The following is a 21,406-nucleotide window of genomic DNA, read 5'->3' on the forward strand; positions in this document are numbered from 1 at the left end:
TACATATATACATTATTTTTCTAAAGGAGACTCATTGTTTTTTGCAGAGCGGTGCACTTTAATTCTTCTATGTAAAATGTGATGTCTCTTTTTCATGCATTGATGCCGTTGCTGAATGTTGTGTGTCCTGTCCGCACATGGCCGTCATCACACTCCAGCAGGAGATGCGCACTAAACGCCAGCTATGTACTCCTCGTTCCTGATGTCTGAAGGGCACGGGCTTTTATTGTGAACGCGAAGCGGAAGTGCAGTCCTTCACTTCCGCAGCTCACAGAGTTTCCTCCAGCATGGCGGCTGCTACGACATCAGGGGCTCCAGGACAAGCAGCTCAAGCTCCTCTGCCGGGGTTTGATGAGGGACCCCCGATCATAGAGGGGTTCAACCCGTCCATCCTGACCAGGGACGAGACGTTCAAGGAGAAACTCCAGAGGAAAACCAAGGAGAACCCGTTCGTCCCCATAGGTGAGTTACACAAGTCACTGTCCTTCATCCTGCAGCCCGGTGGGATTTAACCACACAATCAACCACACACAGCTGAGGTTTGTATGAAACGGTTACATCCTGAGCTAACACCAGAGAAACTGGCCAAGCTGCTGCTGTGTGTATATATTCATATATATATATATATAATCTGTACAAATAACCTGTGTGTGTGTCTGTGTGTGTCTGTGTGTTTATATAGCCTGTATATTAACTTAGAAATTTCCTAAACATATATTTTAAACTTGTGTTGCAACACTTAACACTGAGTGTAGGTTTTGGTGCTAATTTTATTTCTATTTCTAGTCTCATAACTACTACTAGTTAAGACTGATTTGTGTGAAATGACCCTTTATTGTTGAGACCTGACTTTAAGCTCTATACTGTTTTGGTGGTTTCCTTTATTTGAATAAGTCCAACCCAGAGAAGTGTCTGAACGGACTTCAGTTGTACTTGTACCAAAGGACAGTGCAGTAGCAGTATTATGTTAGGCCTTCATCTTCTCCCTGTATGTGACATTATTAGTTGCAGTAGGTGCTCACCACTTGTCCAGTCTGTTTCCATTGCTCTGTCAGATTCTGTCTTTAATCTGCGACTTCCTGTTTGATCTCCAGGTTGTTTGGCAACAGCAGGAGCTCTGATATTTGGTCTCCGTTCCTTCCAACAAGGGAAGACCCGGCAGTCCCAGCTGCTGATGAGGGGACGTATTGCTGCTCAGGGATTCACTGTCGTTGCCATTATTATCGGTGTCTTTACCACGGCTCTGAGATCCAAGTAGTGAAGACCCCTTCCACACCTCCTGCCATTATTGATTTCAATTTACTGCCACACCACTTGCAGACAAACCAGGTCCAGCTTAGAGCAACTGAGCAAAGTATTGTTTTCAACATTGTATTTAATGTTGTTTGAAAACAACTCATGGTGGTAAAATAATTTATTTCAGGATATCACTATGGAGAAACTTGGTGCAATATGATTCTGACCAGACCAAGTTAGCAAGGACAATTTTTTATTTGACTGCTATAGTAGTACCAAAGCAAAATTATGATCAATATAAATGGTTTCTTGCTTCTTGCTCTTCTTGAATCGCCACTAGAATTATCTATACAACACCCGACTTTCCTCTGATATATAAATGTTCATTTCAACCTGGTGTCCTGTGTGTTATTTACAATAAAACATCACACTCACAACGGTGGTCTGGGGACATCTATTTCTTAAACAACCTTTATTAAACAAGTTATTTAAATAAAAAAAAATCACTGGAAATTGAATGTGAAGAGTTTTTATTTGATTGGCTGGGGTGAGCAGGTTAAAACATTAGGACTCTAGACAAAGACTGACCCGGTCTAAACGTCCACTTTAGACACTTGGACTTTTAATGTCACATGAAAGTCATGGGGTAGGGAGGGCTCCAAATAAAGAACTAGGAATGACACAGCACTTTGTGAAGTTACCTTACCTAAACAGAGGCATTGTGGTGGCTAGTTAAGTGTGACTCATGACAATAAAACAAATCTGCATCGTGCCTTCAAAGAGTAAGAACTAGACACGACTTGCTCCTGTGCACTTCTTGGTCCAATGATTGTGTTTTTTTAACTTGATGCTAAAACAAGGGTTGAAATTGAATCAAGCATTTTTAGCAGCACATTCCAGGAGTGAGTGAGATAAAGTTCGGATGGATGTTGGCATTGGGCCACATGTAATTTTAGCTCCTCTCACACCAGTGGAACAAACTGGGATTCCAGTGACGATCTCCAGGGTGTTTTTGTTTGGCAACAGTCATTAGCCGGTAACTATTTTAAGTACAAATAAATTTAGGGGATCGTACTCCACTGTTTTATTTTCCAGTTCCCTGTTAACATTCACTTTTCCAGTATTCATCAAATCCAAATAGGCAACATGTGAAACAATGTGCAGACATCACTGTTGAAACTGACACCTCATTGACTGCTGTTTTAAAAAATATAAAACACATTTGAGTGTGACACAAAATGGTGCATAAAACATCTGCGTAGTAAACCGGTGAGATGAGAAAAATACCAAACAATGTTTAATGACGTGAACTCTGGATAATTTAGATGCTAGAAGAGATCTTTGGTTGTGAATGATTTTGTTTTTTGTTGCCTAATTGAAGAAAGAAAAATCCCTCTGGCTGAAAACTCAAACTGCAGTAAGAGCAATATCAAAAAAGGCCACAAGCTTATGTATGTGAAAGAGAAAAATATGCAATCTACCTTCATTTGGGTTATAACAACAAATGTGAACAAAGAATTAGTTACGGTTGATGAGAGGCATAAGTGGTTACAATCTAATCCCTAACAGTGCTCAAATAGTGTAATGCAAATTTATAAAACTAAAACATGTGCATCCAAAATATTGGCAGAGACATGCAATAAAGTTGACCTAATAAAAATGTATAAGTTAAAAGGGAAGGAAAATGCAAAAATGTTTAACTTACAGTAACAATATTTTCTTATGTGGTAGCAGTGACAGAACTGATCAGCTAAAGGAGCAGTCCATCTTCTCTCGGAAGAGTGAGGCTAAGTATAATTACTTCAATATAACAGGCATCAAGAGGAGCGGAATTTTGAGATGGTTATAAACATACCAGTAATCTTATGGAAAAGGGCGTAAAAACTCTTTGTGGTGTGACGTGAGGTTAAAACTGAAAAAAAGGCAATGTTTCTCGAACAAGACAGCTCTCCTCTTTAGCGAACTAGAGGCGTCTGTTTGAGAGTGATGAGGACCGAGCGCATTCGAGAAACATCCTTCGCCTGTTTGTTGGTTTTGGGATTGAAGTCACAGAGACGGGCTACTCGCTCCCATTCCGATCCCGGGCTGTCGCCGTCACTCTCGGCCAGGAAAGCCTCCTCCGATGCTCTGCAGGCGGGAGGGAAGATGAGCGAAAGACATGAATGAGTTGCAGGGATTTTCAGAACAGTTTCCACAACAGCAAACCTCGTCTGAGCCAAACATGGTTCTCAACCACAAACTTCAATACATGTGGACCCTGTGCATACGATCCACAATAACTTCATGCATTTCTTCATAGCAATCAAACACTTTGATCGAGTTTATTTGGAAATCAAATTAAAAAAAAAGCCAGAAAGACAAAATTAAACCTTCCAAAAAATCTAACTGGTCATTTTGGTGTTCAGGCATGCATTGGGGGAAAATCATATAGTAATGTATTACATTAAACAACATTTAAAAGCGAAAGAACTCTAAACCTACACAAAGCCTATAACATCAGAGTTGGGCTGTTTGTAGAAAGCCTTGTCAGCAATCCTAGTACGCAGGCAAGGCCAAGTAAGCAGGGGAAAGACGGAGAGAGGAGAACAGGTTCAGTGTCAAACAACAGGCAGAGAAAAGTTAGTGTCTGCATTAAAAGGGTTACGTCAGCGGCTGAGAAACAATTCCAATGAGGTGGAAATGAAAATGGAAAAAAGTTGTCTCAGATTAATTAAAATCTGCCTGGAAAGCTGTAATGAACTGTTGCAAATAAACAAGCTTGGGAAAAACATGTCAGTGACACACGGATGCTTTCTGCCGTTTGCATTCCTTGCAGGTAGCAAGCTTCTCTTTTTATTTTCCATGCATTTTTAACTGTACACTAAAATCTCGACTGATATCTCATCAGAGGTTTGTCTCTCAGCGCTTTCACGGGCAGCAGAGGAAGAAACTAGCAAACACTAGAGCCACAGATGCAGAGTGATACCGTGCCAGACTTGGACAGAGTCTGTTGGAAAGTGTGAGAGAAGCACCGGTTAGCTCGGTAAAGGAAAAAGAAAAAAAAGGCTGAGATATTGTAAACATAATGTAAAACAGTGACTTCAGCCGACTTTAATGCTTTTAAACACGAAGCAGTTACATTATAAGAATCCCTCTGACATTTGATATTTTGGTGCAGTAAGTACGCCCAACACATTCAAGTTTACAAAATATCTCAAAGTTCACCCAATACATAATCTTGTTGTCATGGTGATTCTGTAGCCACACAGTGCAGATGACTTGACATATAAAGTCAAAGCCATTTTTCAATGATTTCTACTGAGAAAAATGACAATCTGCCAAAACAGCACTTGGAATTGTGAAGCTGACAAGACAGCGTTCCTGTAGCGATTATGGCCTCATCACATCATAATGATAATCCAACTGTTACATCTCTACATGTTAACAGAGGGCATGTCAGAAACTAACCTGTTGTTGGCCTTGTTCTTCTCCATCTGCTCGTTCTGGTGCACATGCCAGTCCTCCAGCTCCTTTTTGGCTTTCTCTCTCCACTCTGCCTCAGCGGCCATGGATGCCGAGTCTGAGTTAGGGACGAAATGGCAGAGAGCAGAGTCGCCAGCAGAGGGAAAGACAGAGGAGGAGAACAAATGTATAAGCAGACAGGGTAAGGATGCACACAACAAAATGACACAGTCACAGTGACACATTACAGCTACAAACTAATAATAATAACAATAATATACTTTATTTATAAAGCATTATTCTTAACAATGTTACAAAGTCCTTTACAAAGAAGAAACAATGAGATTATAGTATAAATAAGAGTCAATATCAATCATTTGAGAGAAATGTTCTAAAAAGGGATGAAGCTGGAGAATTAGTCCAAGTTCAACGGGCTCTGAAAGCAAAGGCTCGGTCACCCCGTGTAACAAGGTGAGACCTGGGAGTCAGCAGCAGGGCTCCAGCCACAGATCATAGCAGTCTACAGCCTGTACCAGGTCAATATATTTGAAAGGTGCTTTGGTGCAAGGCCATTTAAAGCGGGCAATAGCATTTTAAAATCAATAGGACATTTAACAGGGAGCCAGTGTGGGGAGGCAGGCACAGGGGTGATGCACAGGGGTCATGTCTTTCTATCCCAGTGATGCGCCGGGCAGCGAGCATTAACTGAAGACCAGGAGACAGGGTGATTATTATCCCAGTGAAACCATGTTTGCTCACCTAACACTTCAAGGCGTGTCTTCTGCTCCTCCCTCCACTTGCGTAAACTCTCCGGCTCTTGTCTCTGAATGTCCACCTGGGCAATGGCTGCATAGTTGTCTGTCGGGCCATTGGACTCCTTTAGGACGAGAAACACTGACTCCATTACAAACTGGCTTGTGATCTAAATACTGCGTAGATCGTAAATCCATCACACGCATCATGAAAAACACAGGGAGAGGGAAACCAAGTATTTGATGGAGCTCAGAATCCGAATAACACTGACACACACACACACACACACACCCTACATTGACCTCAATTTGTAGTGAACAGCCTACAGTATCCCTGACCAATTCATACCTTACCTTGAAACTCAGGTAACAAAAGTGAGTGTACACACACACACACACACACACACACACACACACACACACACACACAGACACACACACAGGGTTATTACAGTGTAAGAGACAGGTTGAAGGTGTGTGGAGTCTCACCTGAAACATGTCCCCATTCACTGTGGCAGGCTCGTCATCGAAACCGTCTGACATCGTGATGAGAAAACAAGGTTTACTGTTATTAAATGTTAATCAGGACTTCAGTTAGCCGCCCTCCCTCATCCCCTGGGCTAAACTTGTGTCGGCTCGGTCTCTCCGGGCCTCGTCAGTGTCTCATCTGATCCTGTCACAGTTAACAATGAGAGAATGCAGCAGCACCTGTTTGACCGCTGATGTTGTCACTTCACAGGACTGGATTTTCCAGAACAGTGCAAACAGCTAGCTAGCATCATTTAGCCGTGTTATAGCTTCACGACCTCACGTTAACACACGCTGGTTAATACGGTGTTGTAAAGGTGGTGGCCGCAGCTTCACACCTCCAATGATCCGGATGATAAATCACAAACATGTATTAACGCTATAGCTCTCACTATGCAAACAAACGCACCATGCTAGCTAGCTAAACCGCAGCTAGCGTTGCGTTAGTTAAATCAATAAACAGACTGGACAGTGTAAAGTGACTGAACCACACGACTGTATCAACCAGTGGTGCTGTTATAAACATATTGTGCCGGAGCCATTGTTCGCAAACACTTATAATGCAGCTTCAGTTAGCTGGTTTGCTTGCTAGCTTGCTGAGGTTAGCACAAACTTGCCATAGCTGGCCGGCTGAGGCTGAGGCTCGGGCGGCGCCGGCGCCGGCTCCGGCTCTGGCTCCGGCTCCTGCTGCTGCTGGTGGCCGTTGGCTCCTTCCAGCGCCCCGAACCCGTCTCCGTCGTTCTCTATCCCCGCGATCTCGCTCTCCTGTTGGGCCAGGAAAGCCGCGGCCGGGTCCTCTTCAGCAGCCGGTGGGGCTCCGTTGTCAGCCATCTTTCTCAAAGTGTTTACAAGTTCCACTGCGCCTGACAGCTTCGGCTAGCGAATGTCAAAGCCCCACGATACCGATTGGTAACGTCAATTAAAAACTAACTTAATATGTAATATTTCCTCTCGGGTATTAGTTATTTCAAGCAGCACAGGTAATGAAAGCGTCTGTATGAAACAATGACAGCTTCGAGCTGAGGCCTCACTGATGATTCATGATTTATTCACTTGTTCTACTGATGATGAGGCAGAGCAGCACCCCGGGGTGCCAGCTCCCTTTTGTTGGGGTGTGTCTCCATCTGCTGGTCACCTGCTGCAACTCTTCTGTGTTACTACTACAACTACTAATACTGCTACTACTACTACTACTACTACTACTAATAATAATAATAATACAATCTATGTAGCAAATTATATGAATAAAATGCTCTGCAAACAAATTCAACAACTGTTAAGCTACCACTAGAGGATGATGCATAATATTGTCTTTAATCTGATAAATAACGTGTGTCCGTTCTGTCAGTGGCATTGTGGTACATTTCCAATATGGCAGAGTGACAGAGGAGGTACAGGTCATTACATATCTATAACCTAACTACCAACAATAGTAAAGTAATCATATCTTTGCCCGAATAACATTCTCCATTGCAGATAAAAGTCTTGCATCCCTTACTTATGTACAATTACTACCAACATGTACATAAGTTTCAAAAGCATGTTAAAATATACCTTATGAGAAAGCGCTACTCAGCATTTGCATGATATTTTGTCCCACTTGTTCCACTTATTTTGTTCTATCTGGAAGTTACCTCACCGTGGTTTAAAAAAAAAAGAAAAGATAAAAATGTATCAGATATAGTGGATGAAAATTTGCTTCATCATTATTGTTGTTGAATATGTTTTTTTAAATCAATACTTGAATGTATTTCAGATATTCTGTCAACCACAGTGTTATAGGGATTTAAATCAGATGTAAGATGCTTTATTTTAAACTTTATTGTATTACAACTTACAGAGATCGTGGTAAAGTATTATATGTTATTTTAATATAAGTTACAGAGATCGTGGTAAAGTATAGCATTTTATTAGATTATAATTTACAGAGATCATGGTAAAGTATTACATGATATTTTAATATAACTTACAGAGATCGTGGTAAAGTATTACATGATATTTTATTATAACTTACAGAGATCGTGGTAAAGTATTACATGTTATTTTATTATAACTTACAGAGATCGTGGTAAAGTATTACATGATATTTTATTATAACTTACAGAGATCGTGGTAAAGTATTACATGATATTTTAATATAACTTAAAGAGATAGTGGTAAAGTATTACATGTTATTTTATTATAACTTACAGAGATCGTGGTAAAGTATTACATGATATTTTATTATAACTTACAGAGATCGTGGTAAAGTATTACATGATATTTTAATATAACTTAAAGAGATAGTGGTAAAGTATTACATGATATTTTAATATAACTTACAGAGATCGTGGTAAAGTATTACATGATATTTTATTATAACTTACAGAGATCGTGGTAAAGTATTACATGATATTTTATTATAACTTACAGAGATCGTGGTAAAGTATTACATGATATTTTATTATAATTTACAGAGATCGTGGTAAAGTATTACATGATATTTTATTATAACTTACAGAGATAGAGTATTATATGTTATGTTAATACATATCTTCAGAGTGAGGCCTCCTCTGACTCCCACAGTGAGACGGATCTGTCATGTGACCTGTGACGTTTCCGCCGGGGCTCAGCTAAAAGAGACTTTGAGGGAAGGAGGCTGCTGCTCACCAGGGATCCACGGCGGCTTCAAGGAAGTCCGAGAGTTAGCCCGCAACTTACCCACTGATCTTCTTCTCCTCTACCGGCGCACCGAGTCGAGATGTCCGGCGAACACACGGAGGGAACGGAGGTAAGATCCCCCCCCTCTGGCTCCGGCGCGTTTTAATTGCACTCCTTTGTGAGTTAGTGTAACTTTTCCCTGTCTGAAGTCAACTTTCTCCTCCGCAGTGGGAGTCATTGAATGGGCTGTGCTGAGCTCCACACTGTGCAGATTATAGCGTTGGCTGCCTCATCTGAGGCACCGAAAACTACTTTTGTTACAGCCCAGACTTTGTCTTTTCTTTACTTCTTTCTTCTTCCTCTGTTGTGTTGGCTGTTAATATCTCCGGCTTTGTGCTGTAATGCCGCTGATTCACTGCGCTCACCGTAGCCTTTAATTACCTGTTGCTAATGATTGTCTTGGACACGCTGGAGTCATTTAGAAGAAAACCCACATAAGCTAATGGTTGTGCAGCAGCCAGGAAATATAGAATCCTGCGATTCAGTGTGTTTGAGGACAGTGGGCTGTTAAGCACTTCTTTTACAAAGTTCCTATAGATTCAGAATGGGGACACCGGTGGGGTTTATAAATAGCCAGACCATAAGCAGGGATAGCGTCACTTGGATTATTAAGAACATACATACACAACATAGCAGTTTATTTATATTCATAACTTTAACTCATGATTTCTCCACCTGCTTACAGAGAGAAGTATTTTAAATGAACTGAAATACATCCGCACACACATGCTGTTACTTCCATTATCTAATTAAAATCAATTAAAATATGAATATAAACTGTTGACACAAGTGATATAACCTCTATTATCTGTTGCCACTATTGTTTTTTGCCATTGTTATGATCTCAGGCAGTCTAACTTTATAACATATTTTCTTAGTTTCCTGTTTAACACATGATATGGCATAATGACAAAACTAATCTAATGAACCATGTTGCTAGTATGCTCTGGAAAGGTTTGACCAAAGTGCATTGACACAACAACATGGAAAGTCCTTTCTGTTAGGTTTAGCAGGTTTTATGGATGGGATCCTTTGGGCTGCTTGGCTGGTTGCTTTTATCGCATTTAAGACAAGAACCATTTCCCCCTTTTTTTGCCCTCAATATGAGTTATAACCTCGTCCCTGGTTTATTTGACGTTTTCCTTGTAAAGTGAGGTCATTTGATGTTAATATGAAATAACTGCCGGTGTGGTTGCTCTGCGTTTCGTGGCCTCCACAGAGAGAACGTAGACGTCCATATTGCTTTAATTCAGCTGTGTCTGTCTGCTGCCTCTCTTGTGCACTCTATTCCTACAGCCTCCATATATCCATTAGCTTTTATGTCGTAGGCGTTTGCCAGAATGTCGGGGTGGTTGACGTTACCTCTTCTCCGTCCTCCCTGCCCCCCCCCCCCCCCCCCCCCCCCCCCCCCCCCACCCCTTACCCCGCCCCACCCCTGCGCTCTGTGACTCATGTGGGTGTTGGGCTGAAATAGTTTGGTGTAGTTTTACATTCCTTATATAGCCTCTGAGGAGCGAGGAGAGGCTAAGGCTTGCCTGTGTTACAGACGGTGTTCGGGGGAGCGCAGGGTTTGCCAACAGAGAGGGAATCTGCTTGCCCTAGCTTACTGACTCTCTCTCCTCGCTGTTTCCCAGGTTTGGGCTAGTGGCCTGCCCTTGAGGACAAGGTAGGTTTCGCGTGGTGGCATCTAAGGGTTTGCTGGCAGCGTGTCATGAACCTGGTAGGGCTGGGGCAGGACGAGTCGGGGGGTGCAGGTACAGGGGTCAGTAGTACAGCAATAAGGGCAAGTGACATAGCCCTGGGTGTCAAGTTGCCTCGGGTTCTTAAAATTACCTGGCTATTTAGTGCCATGCCATCCACTGTCAATAAGTGGCTCTGGTGGGTGAAATGGTCCCACAGTGTCTTCATGGTTGCACCGTTTGAATAATTATGCAAAATATAGAACATGTGTATGTTGTGGGAATTTGGGCCCATGTTTGATTATAAATAATTGTTGAATATCGCTGTTGTTCTTATTGACCAGGTGATTTACGTCGCAGATGTTTCCTACAGCCTTCATTTGCATGGTAGCACACTTTGTTACACTCTGCACTGGGGCCTTGGTGTAAACGCTCTCCTCACATTACGATGCAAGGGATGACAACCTATTAGTTAGCGCGTTGATAAATGTTTGAATGTTGTGTCCCAGCAGCACCACTGGTATTTCATTGTCTTGTACTTTATGCAAATGTCCCGTCGCAGAGTGAAATTGATTATTTCTGCAAAAGGACGCCTTTAGTCTATTAATGCAACATGGTTATTCTTAAAACTGGACACGCGTTTGTGTTGGAGACAACCAGCAGTAGGCCGATTTCATGTAATAAGGATGTTTGGCTTTTGGCCTAATTAACACACAGTTTCTTTCTCTCTCTCCCTCAAGGCTATGAATGTATACTCGGTAACCCTCAGCGGCCCAGCGCCTTGGGGCTTCAGGCTGCAGGGTGGCAAGGACTTCAGCATGCCCCTCACCGTGTCCAGGGTAAGAAACTTGTTTTGTTTTGGGCGTCCACTTCAACTCCTACTACTCTGCCCGCTGCCGTCACCGCGGCCTTCACACCTTAGAGAAGATTAGCGTTGAGGATCATCCTGCAGAGTCGTTTATGTCCGTACAAGCTTCTGTGCGAAAGCCTTAGCAGATTCGCAAGTCTTTGAACGAGAGTGTTCAATACAAGCTCGGTCACCACATAATAAACCCCGTCTGAGTGCGGTCATCTCTCATTTGTTCGGGTTTGCATAGTAAAAGGGTTTTTCATTTTCCTATCACTCACATTTTATGCTGTGTATACCAACCCTTATCCATCCAGTCAGTGTTAACATGCAGCACCTTTGCATTGACATCATTCTCCGGCCACAGCGACTGGCTGTCATTAGTTTTTTCAAGTGCTGTCCTACTCTCCATGTTCGGTCACTGCCTCTTCACTGAATGCATTTTCAAATAACTCTATAAACTAACGTTGCTATTGAAGAGAGCAGCAACCCACTTTCCAGGCCTTATAAGTGCAGTGCTGCTTTGCCTGACAAACACACTGCCTCACACTCACAGTCGCACACGCACACGCATGCGCACACAGACAAATAATTCCAACATTGCTGCCAGCTATTGCGCACACAGATCTGGCATTTTATCATTCACTCATTCTCCATTGGCATTGTTATATTGCTACCTTAGAGGCTGGTGTGATCTATTCATGTTAAACTGATTTGCATTTATTAATTCAGTTAAATATTTGCTCTGACCTATTTCAGAGATAATTGGGTGTTAATTGGAAACTAAATATGGGTCGGTCTTGGTCTTAGCCAGACAAGGTTACCCCACAGTCATTCAAACACTGTAGCTGGGCTCTCTATCCTTTTGTTTCTTAGTTGTTACTGTCACACAGTTATAATTAGGGCTGGGCGATATGGCCACAAATCATATCAAGATGAAAAATGTCATTCCAGTTGATATCAGTAGTTATCACAATTGATGTCAAATTATTATTTCTTTCTTTAAATTTTTGCTCCTGAGAGAAGGTTGTGGTTTTTCGACTCTTCTCTATGAGCAGAGAATGACAAACACTTAATAAACAGCAAAACATTTAAAAAATCTGAGGTTGATCAATTACGTCATATCTCCTTATTGTGATTGAACAATGCCTAAGCAATTTATCAACATGCAATGAGCCTTTGTTGTGTTGCTATTGATGACACTTGTGTTGTGATAATGATTGATGTTGTTTTATTGCCCAGCCCTGGTTATAAAAGACGAAAAGCAGCAGTAAAATCATGAACTATTGTGTGTTGCTCGGGTTGGTTTGGTGCTCAGAGTATACAAGGGTTTTGTAAGTAGCATCACACTGAGCACACTGTGAGTGTAATCCTGTGGTGAGGGCAGCAGTTATCACCTGCCTTGTCAGTACACGTCCTGTATCTGTTCTGCTCTCTGGCAGGCACAGCAGTCAGAAACACAATATTTTCCTTGGATTCATGACAAGAAACATTTTCTTCTTCCCATAAAATAACAAACTTCATTCGACAAATGGGCCCCAAAACAAAACGGGGATTTTTCGGTAGGACATAGTGGCTGACTTACAGGAATTTCCATCCAGACGCGGGCAAGGTGTACTGTAGGTGAACCGTCAGTGGGTGAGTCATTACTCGTAGTTGAATTATCTTGATTAATCAGCCTGTGCTAGGGTCCAGTTTTTCTGCAATCCAGGTACACCAGTCTGTGCTGATTAGTTTACTCTCTGAGAGAAACTAGAAGGGCACTTGGGGCGTAGACCTCCACCGCGGCCCAACAGTCCAGTTCCAAAACTCATTTAAATTCACTAGATCCAGATTTATTTGGGATCTGCTCCAAATTGCACAAACCAATACATCAAGATCCATGAATTATTCACTGAGACATCCATGAAAATGTCTCAAAATGCAAAAATCTCCTAATGATGAGGAAATGGGGAAAACAAATCTTGAATCCCCCCCCGGCTTCTTCCCTGACCCACACTGCATCCCTTCCACCAAGTTTCGTGGTAGTTTTTGTGTAATCCTGGTAACAATCAAACAAAGGCAGATGACGACATAATCTCCTTGATGGAGGTAATATAGTTTTCATGTTGTGCACTACCTCCGACCAGGTTAGTTAAAGCAAATGGTGCAAGATTGATTCTCTCACAATCTGTAAAAAAAAACTAAAACATATTTCTATGGCAGGAGCCTTAACAACTGGTCAGTGGCTAATATCTCTGTGGCTTGTTCCAGCAGTCCGTGCAGGCCTCGGGGTCCAGGAGTTATAAAGACGTGACAGGGTTTCTCTCTTTACCTTTCAGAGGCTGCTGGCCCTCCTCTAGGTCGTCATAAAAGCCCTCGACAGTGAATCACACAGTCGCAGAGGATGAAAACAGCCCAACGAGGGGATGTAAACCTCCAAGATATACAGTATCCCTTAGTAACAGGAAGAAAAGTCAGGCGTGCACTCGCTGGGCTTAGATTGGATGAATTTAGTGGGTGGTCTTTTTTCTTTACTGGCTTGTAGCCGATGAGATAAGTATCTCAGCCCCAGACAGTCCGCTAAAAGCGATTACGGAATGACGAACATGTGGAGTGACAGGACAAAAGCCTCAGTAAAATGCTGTGAGGCAAAGAGATTGTTAGTGATAACTGAGCAAAGATCAGTGATTTAAGTGTTTTTGTAAAGATTACATGATAATTAGTGTGGATTTATTTAGTGATCATTATTATTTAAAGAATCTGGGTTTGGTTTCATTGTGACACAATCAATAATGTCATTTTCAATTATTTGCCTTGTATTTGAAGTACTACTAACTGGGGATTGTGATCATCTTGTATTGATATTGTGTGTGTGTGTGTGTGTGTGTGTGTGTGTGTGTGTGTGTGTGTGTGTGTGTGTGTGTGTGTGTGTGTGTGTGTGTGTGTGTGTGTGTGTGTGTGTGTGTGTGTGTGTGTGTGTGTGTGTGTGTGTGTGTGTGTGTGTGTGTGTGTGTGTGTGTGCTTTAGTAAATGGTTTCCATGGGCTATGAATGCTCATGTTTCCTTCCTACTCTGTCTGCGAGCCTGGAAAGCTATGCTTTCTCAGCATTCCTGAGATTTTTCTTGTGTCCACCCCGTCGCTGCCAGCAAACAATCCCCTGTCTCCTGTCTGTGTCTACTCTTCCACACTCACTTTTCTCGTCCATATGATCGACTCCCCCAAGTCCCTCTGTGATACTTTCCAGTGATTTCAGAGGTAGAACGTAGATCAGGCCAAGAGAAACCATTAAGTCATTGTTAAAGGAAAAATAAATGTTTGACGTAACATGAATAGACCCATTTATTAACTGAAAAAATAGGTTGATAACATTTATTTGACAGTTTTGAGTATCGCTCTACCTTGGAGATTTCCTATTGTCATTTTAGTTTAGTGGTTGTTTTAGAACTTCTATCCTGAAAACGGCCTTTCCTCATCCCATGAAGGAAAAAGGAAACTACAATAGATTAATCAAGAAAAGGCACATTTCTCTGTTTAACTCAAATGTCATTCTTTTTCATACTGACACGGTGATAGTGGTCACAACCCTACATGTCAATATTCTTCACTTTTGTGAGCTCCATCTCTATATCATGTTTGAACATGGGTTGGATGCTATTGTGCTTTGGTGAACATACATGTCTATATGGCTTGGGAGTATATTGTTACCGGCATTGGAATTGTATTTAAAATTAGAATAAAAAGCGGTCAGACAGAAACAGCACAGACTACGATATGATCACATCTTTTCTTACTAGTAGGAGTCACTTTCTATAACAGTGGTTCCCAAACTAGCAATTCTCCCGTGTGGCTGTGAGACACAGAAGGGGGGTTGCAAAGTGATCTCTAGAAATCGAATACAATTTGAAATGGCATATTTAACCATATTTGTCCTGAACTCTGAAAAAATACTTAATTTTTCTCCTTGTGAGTCATGAGGCGATTAGCGACAGCATCGGCTACAGCAGTTCAGTTTACAGCACAACAGGATGTCTTTGGATTTCTTTATTCTGTGGGATAACGTGGGTCACTAGTCTGGAATGGCTTTTTGGGAGGTCATGGGCTGAAAGGTTTAGGAACCTCTTCTCTGAAACACTGGACATATCCCTCAACGCTGCCCCACCCTGCCATCCTTTTAAAGAACCACATCTTTGGAATTCCTCACTTCCAGTTTTCAATAAAAGCTTATAAATGTGTTGTTTGTGTGCAAATGTAAGCTTCAATAACCCTGATGATATTAACAATATTATTTTCTGAGACATAATGAATTACCCCCCCCAAGGGACAGTCGACATTATACAGATGTTTTCCAAGAAAGATTAGGACCTAGGGCATAATTTACAGGGGATTGTTGTAACCCCTCCCCCACTCCCCCATAATCAATCCAGCCTGCACAACCCCCCCCCCAGTAGTCGCACTGAATGAAAAGTGTTGACTGTTATAGAACATTGTACAGTGGTTGGTTTTCTTGACTCAATTTGATTTGCTGCATGAACAAGGTTACAACTTTGGCCACTAGCTAGTTGGTATAATCTGACAAGTATGACCTATGAATGGTATTTATTGCTAAAGTAGAACAAGCGATCATTCCTTAGTTAGAAATAATGATTGAGCAGTATTTGATCATGTCATTTGACCTTAACCCCCCAATGTTCAACCCACAGTTACGCCCTTGAGTATTGCTAATCATGACGAGTAAAATCCCAACCAACTGTTGGACAGTTGTACCGACGGTAATAGTTTATAGAAGTATAATTGCTGTCTAGAGTGCCTGTGAACAGATTATCCTCTGAGAGCCGTCTCACATTAATGGGTCAAACAAGGGTTGAACATGCGTCCAATAGGCCTCTGTCACACAAGCCTCTTTTCTTATGAAAGCTGACCTCTGAATATCTTGAGGCAGCCTGATCGCGCTGCCTTTTACCCTTTTTCAACCGACCTTCTTGTTTTTGGTATTGTTTTCTCTTTTGAAAGCACGGTGGCCCTCCTAGGTAAAACTGCATGTCTCTCCACATGTGCCAACATCCTGTTTCAACAGGAAAGGCATAACATTTAGGAAGCAAGATTTCTTCGTAACTCTGTTTCAGTTGAATGGGCCACAGTCTGGGGGGGTGGGGGGCAGCCAGCCTTAAAAGCCCCTCTGAGGACCTCCTCCATATATCTGCCCCAGATCTTGTGCCACTGTGATTCCATAAACAATATGATACTATAACAGAGCCTCCTGAGCACCATCTGGTTTCTGTCGACAAACATGAGCTACGCCACTGAAATCAAATGTTTGGAGGAAATTGCAGATGATGTCATGTCAATAAGCGAGCGGGGAGATTTGTGAACCTCTCACCGTCACCACAGCTGGATGTGTCAATGAGTCTTGTCTATGTTTGTCGGTGTCTTTGTCTTGACTTGTAAGCCATCTGTTGCTTCATCAGTGGTGCGCTCTTAAGCATGGCCTCACTCACTTACAAACTCAGGGAAAAGAGGCCTTGTTGTTAGAGGGGTGAATTAATAATTCAGTCCTCTGCTGATGGATTGCCTGCGGGGGGCATTTCTTCTGTGGCTCTTTAGGCATGAATGCCTCATGTTGTGATCAGTGCAGCACTGTTTTAAGGTGAGTTAGTGCTAGGTGTTCCACTGCAGTCGTTACGGGGCAACCACATGCTTGCAGGTTTGGTTTTCCATTTCTCAGAGGGATATTTATGGCTTTGCATCAGCTGTGCTGTGTGAGTGATGTAAGGACAGACTGTCTCTCGGCCCCCAAATAGCCATGGAAAGAATAAAAGTGAGCTGGTGCAGAGTTACATGTTCAGTATATCCACAGCTGTAGATAAACTCTAGTGCGTTATTGGTTTCTCCAAAGGGAAGAGAATCCAGCTGAGAGTGGGTATGAGGCCCTGGCTCACCTGTAGGGACAGTCACGGAATCACTTCAGAAGTGAATTCAAGATGTTGTGTTTTGAAAGGTTGGCTAATTCTTTGAAATATGAGCTCACCAGAGCAGCCCTGCTGCTGCGCTCTGCCAAAAAGCCTTGAAACAGGCGAAGATGGTAACCCAGTAATTCTGTATTCGGTTGTTCAGACATAACGGCATCGGTTTGAAGTGAGGTCCAAATCACATTTGCACAAAATATATTAAGACAGGATGAGGCTGTGTCTCGGCTCTTTACGTGCACCAGAGGAACCGACTCGGCTACGAGATGTTATCATACATCACGGCTGCCCCTTCATGTTCTATGTGTGGTTGTTGTGAGGACTAGCACAGCACGTTGCATTCAAGAACATGTTTTCCACTGTCCTTCGCTGTATTGACAAACTGCTGGGGGAGGTGTAAGGTTTCTGTCGGCCCCCTACCAACCAAAGGACTGAGCGCAGCAACTTTAACTGCTGCCTTCTCAAGTGAGGGAGCAGCTGCGCTCTGAACCTGAGCCAGGAGCACAGGTGTTTGTGTCCATCAGTAACTCAACTCACACAGACACGCACACGCACATATACAATCTGCAGTCTCTCTGGCTTCTTATACTTTTCCTTTCCTCACCTTTTGCATTAGCGGTCAACAAGCAGGTAAACGTCTGGGTGAGGTGTTAGGCCATGAGCCTCCAGAGCTGCTTCAGTTATTCTGCAAGTCAGTGAAGCTCTAGTGGAGAGATGACACCATTCTTCAATAAAAAATATTCATTCATCTATTGTTTTGATGAAAGCAGTTGCTTTAAAATCTATGTTCAGTGGGATTAGATCAGTGATCCTTTTATACTCGGTACAACAACATTTAAAAGACTTTTCCTCCATTAATTTATTCCGATTTTCACTTTAGTTCTTGTCTGTTTTATCAAAGTCCCCACTTCAAGATAAGCCTGGACCAGCTGTTTTTGCAAAGTGTAATTCTCATTAAACACTTCTTTGATCATTCTTTAAATGCTGCTCTTTTCTGTCCACATTCCAGCATGGGTATCTATTACCGCACTGTCTTGTAATATTTTAAGCGCTTCAATTTTTACGCAGATTAAAGACTGTTTGTTGAGTTACCATTTAAGTACAGCTCCCTCGAGGTTTGCAATGGCTCTTCTCTAGCTCCAATTAATGGGATATTCTGTTGTTTAAAGCTAACAAAATAATTGTCCTGTTTTTTGTAAATGGACAAGGTGCTCAAGTTTTACTAGCCTGTATGCTAGTAAAAAAAGGGGGCAGCTCTTCTGCAGTGAACCTCGCTGGCACTGTGCCAGGCCGTGCCCCCCCCCCCCCTTTAAGAATATGTCACATGTGTCCGTATCATGGTTGTTTTCCTCCAGTGGAAGCTGTTAAAACTCTCTGAAGTTCCTTTTCTAAAGTGGAGGAATTATTTCTTTTTTAACCCTTCTAATTGCTTCCAGTGTGTGCAAATCAAAGGCAATTAAAGTGGTGTTTGAACTCGGCTGTAAAATAAGGGTAGCCTGCATCGCCTCCGAGGAATGCATTGCCTCCTATTTTTATCTCTGCCGTGTTTTGATTCAAGGCAGCCTCCAACTTAGTCGTCTTTCAGAGGCGCAGAGTCGCTTCTCTCAACCTGAGCTGTCATCGTTTTTCACAGGGCACATTTCCTCCTCGCTCGCACGAGTGTTTATGTTTAATGTACGGAAATCAAAGTGGCAAGTGTGATAGCTTAGCTGAACATGGCAGAAAACTATTGATTGAACCGCTGAGTCCTCTGAGCTTTTGATGAGCTAACATTTGCAGGGATCCGTGACATCAGAGACTAATCCTAATGGGGTTTTGGCCCGAAATCCCAGCACTCGCTCCCTTATCTGATGCCCAACACTTTGTACTCCAGTTATCTGAGAGTTTGACACAAGTCTCGAGTTTTATTAAGCCGCACGGGCAAGCTGACTAAGCCCTTACTAAACACGATGTGGCATTGCCTCTGTGTATATTGGTGTTTTTAGAGCTCATGGCAGACGGTGTCACACATGCTAAAAACCATTACTACCTGTACAGACTAAGTTCTTCCTGTGTGTCACAAGACCTCACCCTGCTTCGCTCTGACTCAGTACGTCTGCATTCTGTGTCAGTGTGAGAGGATGATGTCAGTCGTCAATGACCTACCTGTCTCGATTGGGGGTGGGGGGGGGGATGTTTTGTTCCAGTAAACGATGTGACTCTGTGTAACATATGGTTTGTGTCTGCGGCTTTCACGAGTTCCATCTGCAGTAAATTATATGCTGATGACTGATGACATCATGATGACATGTAATCCCTGTTCCTGGTAGTGTTGAGTGAAATATCTGGACGGGGCCGTCACACCCAGACACACAGACTCCCTGAGCTGATTATTAACTGTGGATAACAGACGTTTCTGTGCATTTTTAGATATTCTATATCTTTGTTTTGAGCTTCTCTTATCTGTATGATGTAAAGGTTGGTAATGCAGTTTTTTTTTAAGTCTTGTTTTGAAAACAATTATATATCTGTAATATCTCTTTAATGTGTATATAAATATATATATTTAATATAGCATTATATATACTGACTAGGATAACAAAACAATAGTGAAATGGAGGAAAAGCATCAAAAGTTATATTTTGTGTTTTGAAGTAATTATTTTTTTATTTCTAACATTGAGGCATGGTTACACAAAAACGACTCAACCGGTTTCCATGACATTTTGTGGAGGCACTCAACATGACAAAGAAAGAAACAGTTAAAGTTTAAGTCTAGTCTAGTTGTGTGTTTGACCAATTCATCCAGCATTATCTGTGTATTTTTATAAACAGCAAAGTTATACTTTTGCCCTTGGAGCTTTTACCACTCCCCAAACACATCTCCCTAACATCTGGTTTCTGTTTTCTTTCCCTCCAGCTGACCCCGGGCGGGAAGGCCGCTCAGGCTGGTGTCGGTGTCGGAGACTGGGTGGTGTCCATTGGCGACACCAACGCGGAGGACATGACCCACGTGGAGGCGCAGAACCAGATTAGAGCAGCAACAGACTCCCTCACCCTAACTCTCAGCAAGTAAGTCACCTGGTGGCACCTGAAGGATTCAACAAGCCTCCATTTTTATCTTGGTCAGCAGCATAAATCACCACAAAGCACACGTCCTCCTTTTTTCTTACTTTGAGAAAAATGAGATGGCATAACGTCCTTGAGGTTCGGCCCAGTATGACAGATAGTTGCAAAATACTTATGAGTTACCATCTTGCACTTTCTATTATATTTACTGTCCTGATGCCTGCATTAGTTTTAGATCTGGCTCTGGCTCAAATTTCTGATCGCGAGTCAAAACGGTGCCAGAAAAATTGCTTTCGAAAAGTAAATATTTCTGAAGGGTAGGTTTTTTGTTTTTGAATCCTTTTTGTCTCTTTGTCTTATACAGAAGTAAACGGGTTGTTTCAAAAACCACTGAACAAATTTGAGTGGAATCTGACCTTTATCTTTTCATAAAGTTCATTCACAATTCCACACAGTGATTTTTTTTTTTGTGCTCCGTGTACAAATTTGATCCACTGAACTGTAAGAGTGCAAAGCATATTAAGGTCTGTTGCTGGGTTTTCTGTTTATAATATGCTCTTTTTGTACAAACGCTTGCCAAAGTCTTGCTGGGCGGTGCCGGGTTTAAACAAATTGCAGTGTATTTTGCAATTGGAACCACACTCATGAGACAAGTGCACATATTAACCCAATATATGACGGAGTTGTGCTTGTAGGGGCAATTTTTAACAAGTTAAACAGCGATAATTTGGCAGTCAAGGAGTCCTAGGATTCATCACTGTATGCTTCTTGACAGCAGTTCAAACCAAGATCAGGTTTAAAACCTCTAGACATTATTATTTATTAAAGTAATAAGAGGATTGTGTGAAGCTGTGAGATCTTAATTTCTTTCTAGCTCAGTATTACACTAATATTTTGTCCTTTTCAGCCTTTAAGAAGCAAAAACAGCCGTTAGATAGTGAAATAGTCTGCAAAACGACTGCTGTCATGTGGAACCACTAGCTTGTGATCAGGTGTGACACCGTTTACACAGGAACCCATGGGAACCTGTACTTTGGCTTTATAATGATATTAGAGAAACAGTTTCTTCAGATTAAAACATTCTGTTGTTCAGTGTGTGCCAGCAAAATCTATTTTCAAATTTTAATTTAATTCTCCCTGGATAACCTTCATACCTGCTCACATAACAGCTGCCAGAAATTCCTGACTGATAAAGTATATCCGTAGACTACAAGCCAAATGTTTCATCAC

The 21,406-nt window shown here is 42.0% G+C and overlaps 3 protein-coding genes across 8 annotated transcripts in view; 2 read left to right on the forward strand and 1 right to left on the reverse strand.

Moving 5' to 3' along the window:
- The first annotated feature begins 245 nt into the window (after nt 1-245).
- On the forward strand, nt 246-1,673 carry higd2a (HIG1 hypoxia inducible domain family, member 2A). The gene is made up of 2 exons (XM_034598135.1): nt 246-462; nt 1,095-1,673. The coding sequence occupies exons 1-2, from the start codon at nt 288-290 to the stop codon at nt 1,256-1,258; spliced, it is 339 nt and encodes a 112-aa protein (XP_034454026.1). The 5' UTR covers nt 246-287; the 3' UTR covers nt 1,259-1,673.
- A 20-nt stretch (nt 1,674-1,693) lies between these two features.
- Nucleotides 1,694-7,033, reverse strand: cltb (clathrin, light chain B). 3 transcript variants are annotated; one of them, XM_034598132.1, is made up of 6 exons: nt 6,575-7,033; nt 5,919-5,965; nt 5,437-5,554; nt 4,684-4,795; nt 3,718-3,771; nt 1,694-3,363 (listed from the first exon to the last, which is right to left on the reverse strand). In XM_034598132.1, the coding sequence occupies exons 1-6, from the start codon at nt 6,786-6,788 to the stop codon at nt 3,192-3,194; spliced, it is 717 nt and encodes a 238-aa protein (XP_034454023.1). In that variant the 5' UTR covers nt 6,789-7,033; the 3' UTR covers nt 1,694-3,191. The 3 variants fall into 3 exon arrangements, with proteins under 3 accessions (XP_034454023.1, XP_034454024.1, XP_034454025.1); XM_034598133.1 differs by lacking the exon at nt 3,718-3,771 and adding an exon at nt 4,202-4,222 and having other exon boundaries at nt 6,575-7,032; XM_034598134.1 differs by lacking the exon at nt 3,718-3,771 and having other exon boundaries at nt 6,575-7,027.
- Nucleotides 7,034-8,585: 1,552 nt separating this feature from the next.
- pdlim7 (PDZ and LIM domain 7) overlaps nt 8,586-21,406 on the forward strand; it is a 33,945-nt gene continuing 21,124 nt past the window's right edge. The window contains exons 1-3 of one of the 4 annotated variants that reach the window (XM_034597134.1): nt 8,586-8,727; nt 11,077-11,175; nt 20,028-20,179. In XM_034597134.1, the coding sequence (XP_034453025.1) occupies nt 8,698-8,727; nt 11,077-11,175; nt 20,028-20,179 (281 nt within the window). In that variant the 5' untranslated portion in view covers nt 8,586-8,697. The other 3 variants (XM_034597135.1, XM_034597133.1, XM_034597136.1) reach the window with 3 other exon arrangements.

This window comes from Hippoglossus hippoglossus, chromosome 10 (assembly GCF_009819705.1).
Source record: "Hippoglossus hippoglossus isolate fHipHip1 chromosome 10, fHipHip1.pri, whole genome shotgun sequence".
Classification (NCBI taxonomy): Eukaryota; Metazoa; Chordata; class Actinopteri; order Pleuronectiformes; family Pleuronectidae; genus Hippoglossus; species Hippoglossus hippoglossus.

What these genes read in the sequence shown, in the direction of transcription:
- higd2a (XM_034598135.1), top strand. Translation starts at nt 288, where the DNA reads ATGGCGGCTGCTACGACATCAGGGGCTCCAGGACAAGCAGCTCAAGCT. An exon ending in GAACCCGTTCGTCCCCATAG is followed by an intron (nt 463 to 1,094) that starts GTGAGTTACACA and finishes TTTGATCTCCAG; the next exon opens with GTTGTTTGGCAACAGCAGGA.
- cltb (XM_034598132.1), bottom strand. Translation starts at nt 6,788, where the DNA reads ATGGCTGACAACGGAGCCCCACCGGCTGCTGAAGAGGACCCGGCCGCG. An exon ending in GCCTCAGCCGGCCAGCTATG is followed by an intron (nt 5,966 to 6,574) that starts GCAAGTTTGTGC and finishes TCACGATGTCAG; the next exon opens with ACGGTTTCGATGACGAGCCT. An exon ending in GACACGCCTTGAAGTGTTAG is followed by an intron (nt 4,796 to 5,436) that starts GTGAGCAAACAT and finishes TCCCTAACTCAG; the next exon opens with ACTCGGCATCCATGGCCGCT.